This window comes from Pangasianodon hypophthalmus, chromosome 13, assembly GCF_027358585.1.
Source record: "Pangasianodon hypophthalmus isolate fPanHyp1 chromosome 13, fPanHyp1.pri, whole genome shotgun sequence".
In the NCBI taxonomy this organism is placed as follows: domain Eukaryota; kingdom Metazoa; phylum Chordata; class Actinopteri; order Siluriformes; family Pangasiidae; genus Pangasianodon; species Pangasianodon hypophthalmus.
This window is the reverse complement of record NC_069722.1, coordinates 9437321-9444055: the sequence shown is the minus strand read 5'-3', so window position 1 is coordinate 9444055 and position 6735 is coordinate 9437321. Positions and strand designations below refer to the sequence as shown.

At 38.6% G+C, this 6735-nt stretch overlaps 1 protein-coding gene across 1 annotated transcript; it reads left to right on the top strand.

Moving 5' to 3' along the window:
• The first annotated feature begins 524 nt into the window (after positions 1-524).
• On the top strand, positions 525-6537 carry prr15la (proline rich 15 like a). The gene is made up of 2 exons (XM_053239022.1): positions 525-784; positions 5140-6537. Exon 2 carries the CDS (start codon positions 5159-5161, stop codon positions 5495-5497), a length of 339 nt encoding a protein of 112 aa, XP_053094997.1. The 5' UTR covers positions 525-784; positions 5140-5158; the 3' UTR covers positions 5498-6537.
• Positions 6538-6735: the final 198 nt, after the last annotated feature.

The window sequence follows — 6735 nt, the reverse complement described above, 5'->3', positions numbered from 1 at the left end:
GTCACTGACCAACTTTACCCCATATGTACTCATGCCAGAGATGTGTGCCAGCACTGGAAGCTGTATCTCTGTGTGTATTGAGCAGGTGGTGTGTGAATGAGAGACTGCCCTCTGCTGGACAGACCTAAGGTCTTTGTATAAAAGCTAACAACAGAATTGATCAAATATGGTCTCTATATTGGATATGGGAAATATAATCAGTGTGGTTATAAGGACAGATGGAACTGATTTAGTGATTATAGTTCTATGTTAATTCAATGTGGATAAGTATGTGGACTGTTGAACACAGACCTGCACCTGTTTATATGTTACACTGATTAGATTAAATGCCTTGTGCAAGTGGAACAGATGTACTGTGCGCAGATTTAGGTACAGATGTGACTCATTTAGTTTTTGTGTAGTTCTGTCTTCATTTGTTGTCACTGTGACCTTATTTACTCAAGCACAAGTAGGAGGAGGGGCCTCCTAGGCTTGCTGTCTATGATCATGTGTGTGTGTGTGTGTGTGTGTGTGTGTGTGCGATACAGTGGGAGGAGTATGCACCTGTTAGTTAAGCTGCACCTGGTTGTCAGAGAGAAAAGTATACACGAAACCTGACAGAGAATAAGAGAGAGAGGGAGAGAAACAGGTGAGAAAAAAAGGTTTCAGGTCATCCACATAGGGCAATGATCTCACTCAGTAGATCGGACTGTAAACAGCATCGAGAGGACTAAACTAAAGGCCAGTAACCTCTGGAGGGAAGACAGCAACCACAGCCTCTGTGACGCACTTTTCACTCGCACAGGTGAGAGAAACTTCTGCAAGCATCCATCAACGATGCCCATTCAGCCCAAGATTATTATTCACTCCACTGTCCTTCTGTGTGTGAATATAATACAATATTGTTTCAGTTATAGGCCAGGTTTAAATGAATAGTAGATCTGATACTCAATTTCCTTGATATGTAATATATAATGCTGACATAAGAGCTAGTCCTCTGACAACCTTTGGTCAAAGAGACACCTTGATCACACATTAACCGCCCAGAGTAAGTCTTTAACTCTAACTAACCAGCACGGAACACTGGGAGCCATCACTCATCACTGAAATGCTTGCTACAGGCCTACGTGTCCTGAAATGGTGACCAAGCAGGATTTCATTTCAAAGTTAATTAGAATGATGTCATTCAAATAGAATTAATGAATGAAATAATGGAAACAGATCTATGTGTGTGAAAATGACAGCCCAAATGGTGTGGCAGCTCAGGCCTGTCCTCCTGTTTACACCATGTCCAGTGGTTTTGGATCGGAAGTGAAATTCAAAGCTAGATAGGTATGAATTTTCTTCAACTCTGTCATAAGGATAATTCTAGCTTTGAACGAAATTACACAATCATTCTCTGATTCTTTGCAGAAAAACAAAATCCTGCTTTAGCCCAGAGTTTCATTCACATCCAAAAACCTACCCAAAGATTCATATTCAAATAAGAGGTAAATCTGCTCTGTGCCATTATAGAGGTCAACAAGACTGCTTTTGATCTCCTCTAAACACTAGCTTTTCACTTCAGTCCTGAGCAATCTCTTTCTCCTGCCCCACATTTAGTAAATATTTAGAGTAGGTATAACTCTCTAGAGATAAGAACTGCAGAGGAGAACAGAAGAAAGCCTATATGAAGGGTGCCTTTTTCAAAGCTATAACCTCTTCAGTGAACACAGATTTAGATTTGTTCTTGAGGATTTTTAAATCTAATAACGTCTTTCCAGCTAACATGAAGCCAGCTTTCATTTCATCTTAAACCTCAACCGCTAGCTTAAGAAAGGCTTATGCTATTCAATATAGAAGCACTTTATCATCCAGCAGGCACTTTTCATATTACCAAAGACGTTAGTAATACAGAGACAGCATTGTAGTTATACATTATTGTTGGTGCGCATGCTGTAAAGTTTATAGAGTAGTGTAGGATGGCTGTGCACCCTGAGCAGCCCTGTTTCTATTGGATTTGCATGATTAGCTAGATCAGAAAGTGTGATTAGAAGGTATAATGCCAATTGAAACTGGAGCACGGAAGCAATTGTCCCTTATCGTAATCTTTTATCAGAACTATTGAATTAAATCACAATTTCCCCATGTTTCACTGTCACATTCCAAATTCTTAATCCGAATTAGGCGACAGTAATCTTTACACCTGTCCATGCAACACAGAAGTTATTGTGTTACAGACACCAAAAACTCTTCACTTTTGTTTTGCACATATTGTACCAGAGCAAGAGAACTGCTGAACTAGCATGGCTTTATGCCTGCATTAATTCAATATTAAAGGCCCCATTTGATCCAAGGTCAGCATTCTTTTTCTGAGCGAACGTACCCTCAGGGTCTGATTGGAAACAAGTCAGGTGTAGTGTGTGGGGGTTTTCTGCATATATACTGTATCTTCTTATGTATGCTGTGTAGGCCTTGCTTTCTTAATTCCACAAACCAAAATGTGAGAAAGCATCTGAAAGAAAAACTCACACATACATAGAGGCTTGTTTGCATGCTGGAACATGATAGGCTTGTTATTCTCGGTAGTGTATCTGTCATAGGTCTAAATAATCAATAAGCTCATATATTTCACATTAAATGAATTCAGGTCGAGAGACTGGCAGGATGGTTATAATTTAACTTGAGAAATCACAGTACGTGTGATAAAGTCTATTTACACATTCCTGTTGGATCACGTTATCTTGACCAAAATTGATATGATATTTATGATGTGTGAGCTTGGAAACTGTATCAGGATACAGTGTCTATCAATATTAAATATGCTACAGTTGTGGCATGACCTAGTCTTCTCAATGTCCTCTTGTTATAATGCCATGTACATATTCACAAATGTCGACTTGATATATAAAAACCCAATTTTATTATTGATCTCAGCATTGTCCACCAGAAGCTCTGCAGTCTTAATAAACAGGGCCACTATGACATGATGGACTGTCTCAAATGAATAATTTGAGAACTAGAATAATTATCTAAAAGAAAATGAAGAATTTGGCGATATTCTGACTGAACCAATCACGCTAATGTAAAACAACAACAGCAACAACAACAAAATTTCAATAACTAAAAACCTGATATGCATCATGAAAATGTATGAAAATGTTGAAATGTCTGACTAAGTGAAATATGTCTTCACTAAGTGAAATATGAATGATGCAACCTTATGAAATGGATAATAAACTCCACTGATTCACCAGCTCTAACTCTCCTGATAACCAAGATTCGCAGACACATTGTCTGTGTAAACAAATTCACATGGACACTTCAACCTTCATTCCCCTCTCACAAAATCTCTCAGTAGAAATTCTGGTGAATTTGATGAGATAATAAAAAAGACAATATGAGAAACCATCGGATTATGAAAGCTAATATAACTTGCTCCTGGTTTGAAAGAGGTCCACCTTTGGTTTCTGTCTGCTCCCAAACATGAAAGGCCAAAAGTCCAAGCCTCCAGAGAGACCATGGATATTAGCATACAGTATGGAAATCACCACTCTGTTGCTGCGCAACCAACCATAGTGAGTCCACTCCTTTTCTTTGAATAGACACAGGTACAATGCTGCAGCTTTATCTCTGTGTGTGTATATGTGGGAGAGACAAGGTGTGTTTGCTTTTTTCCGTGCTTTTATTATAGCCCTAACAAACTCCCCAGCAACAGGCTCTCTCCGCTGGTAACATGATTAAGCACTGACCCAGCCTGGCCCATGCTCTGTGAAACCTATTCACATAACAAGCAGGCAGAAGAAACCACTACAAAGGGTAGGATGAGTCAGAGTATAGACTACACATACACCCAGTATTCAGCAATATTCAGTAACCCATCAGGGACTGATTCAGTTTCTGTCTGTTTATCGTTTCCCATCTTTGCTACAGATATATGAGAATGATCCGAAAGTCTCTATTTTATATTTGTTAATATAGCTTGGGCAGAAACTAGTATACAATATATGGAAAACTACAGCACTATCCTCAGGTTAAAGGGCTAGGCTACAGTAGTACAGGTTACAGTACAGTAGTACAGGTTACAATACAGGCCACATATAAAGCACAAGCACATATACTACCAACAGTTACGTTCCGTCAATCCATTTAGCATTCTGCTAGCATGTAGCCTGGCTTTATGATGTAGCTATGAAATCTGAGTCCTGTAACTGGAGATCTCCTGATAGCATAGCTCTGCCATATGGCAGCGATTGAATTGCAATGAAAAATTCAACAGCACCGTCACCCACATCAGCTTCTGCCTCTGAGATCTCGGCTTACACATGACAGCTTTGCACGCCACCACAGTTTCCTTATAGCTAACTTCCATAAGCAGTAGCTGGTTTTGGCTTTGAACTGAGTAACACGTCATAAATTAGTCAGTCACTTGAGAACAGAATGGCCAGTGGAGGAATGAAGCAAAATTATTGTCATCCTAATGGCCCTGTCTGCTCACGGAGGATCTCTGTTTTAGCAACGCTGTTACGTGTCACTGCTGCTACGATTTTACAGTTTTATGAAAACACAACAAAAACTCTTTTGACCTCTCATGGACTTCTCTGTCTACACTGTGACAGACTCATAAATATGAGTATATTAAAGTTTCCAGAAATGTCATTAAATGATATCTATTTAATGATGACGTTTAGGGGAATTCGTTTGAGTGCACATATGAGTCAAAGTACGAATGTTGTCACTGCTGCAGTTGCTGAAAATCTCACTAGAAATCTGAGTTCGTATCAGATATGTGATGAGCAAGTGTTTTTGCATCATAAAACACCTGAGCCTATCATGTTCCAGTATGCAAATCCTGGCCATGTAACACCAGTTTGCCAAGAGAAAAGAAGGCTGGATTTCTTGTAAAGGTGTAGGTTCTTCCGGACCTTCCCTGTAGCGCTAATGAAATTTTTTGCACAAGGAACCCCCACATTGTGCAATTTATTATACAAAATGGAAAAATTATGGTCTTTAAAGCAAGTTTTGTGTAACTTTCACTCCTTAACAACTACACTTTCTTTCTATTCAAGCACCAGTTTCCTCAATTCATCCACTAACTCTAGGAGAGTAAACAAAAGCAATTCTGACTTCCTCTCTCTTTCTCTCTCTCTCCATTCCTCCACTTTCTCTTCTTTCCCAAAGGGCTCATCTCTCCTTGGCCATGGCTACGGCTGAGCCAGCCCCTGCCTGGTGGAAGCTGACCTTCCTTCGCAAGAAGAAATCTGAGGCCAAGGAGTTGTATGAAGTACCTGCGGAGTACAGTAATAATGCTGAGACAGCACCAGGGACGAGCAGTACGACCGGGACACCTGATGACTGCCAGTTCAATGCTCGCCTTGAACGCATTGTGGACAAAACAGCCACAAAAGGACGGCATGTTAAAGTCTCCCACTCAGGCCGCTTCAAGGAGAAAAAGCGCATCCGTGCAACATTAGCAGAAAACCCAGAATTGTTCCCCAACCAAGACACTTGTAATGGGAACCAGAGCACAGGGAACTGAAGGCTGGGACATCAATCTGTGCACCTTAAATTCATTCACATACATATGCAAATAAATTCTAAATTCAACAGGTTTTGAATGCTGGATTAATTTAGGCATCAACTAAATCAAGCAAAACATGTTACTGCGTTTTAATAGGGTTCTGCTTAGGAAGTCTTGATTGCATTTGTCCAGAGTGGATAAAATGTGGTTTCTCTGTATAGTCCAATAGAATTGGTACTGTTTTTTTTTTGTTTTTTTTTTAAATCATCACTACAGCATCGTCACATCTGAAAATGTGTCTGATGGTGCCTAGGTCATCATATTTAATTCTGTTCAGTTGTATTTGGACCTTCAGCTGTTCCACCTAAGAAAGCTGGCTACTTTCTGACAAAGTGGTTTTTAGAGTAAGTCAGGGTCATGTACATTCGGTTTTATTGTTGAAAGCAATTTTGTACGCTTGTTCATTATTGGATGGTTGCTGTTTTTTCAGTGATGTTGAGATTCAGGCAGTACTAGCCAGCAGCTGGAAATAAATTGCTAAGAGTTTACTGAACAAGAACTAATAATTCAGTTCATTCTCACATTCCTGACTGAATTTTTGACCTCTGGTCACTAATAATACAGAGTGGAGTATTCGCAATTTAATCAGCGCACACAAGCATACAAAGAGAAATAAACAGTTTGCACGGTGTAATTATTTCTATCCACATCCATTTATTTCAGATAACCTATAATGTGTGTTTTCCTTGTTTTATTGTTTTTTATTTTATTTTAATATTGTCTTTTTTAAAACATTTTTTAAAAGTCCAGGTGTAATAACCTCAGTGCCTTATGATCAGAGTTACATTTCTTCCTTCCCTGTACATCACCTGTCACTTTGCTGGATATCTTTCTGTGTTTTAAACTGCATTTGTTTACTGAACTATCTTATGATATTGAAATTATATTAAATTCCTCATATGTTTTAATTAAACTGTAAAAAATATTTTACAGCAAACTAAGATTTTATTTGATTTGAGCATAATACTATTTTGAAATGCAATCCAAAGAATAATGTTTTAATATAATATTTAATAATAAAAAATTTTTTCCAATATTTTGTGTTCATTTGTAATCTCTCTCTCTCTCTCTCTGTGTGTGTGTGTGTGTGTGTGTGTGTGAAATGTCCTCACAATCACCAATCGCCCAGTCCTTGCACAATACATATTTAATTTTTTTTTTGAAAACAAACAAACAAACAAACAAACAAAAAATAA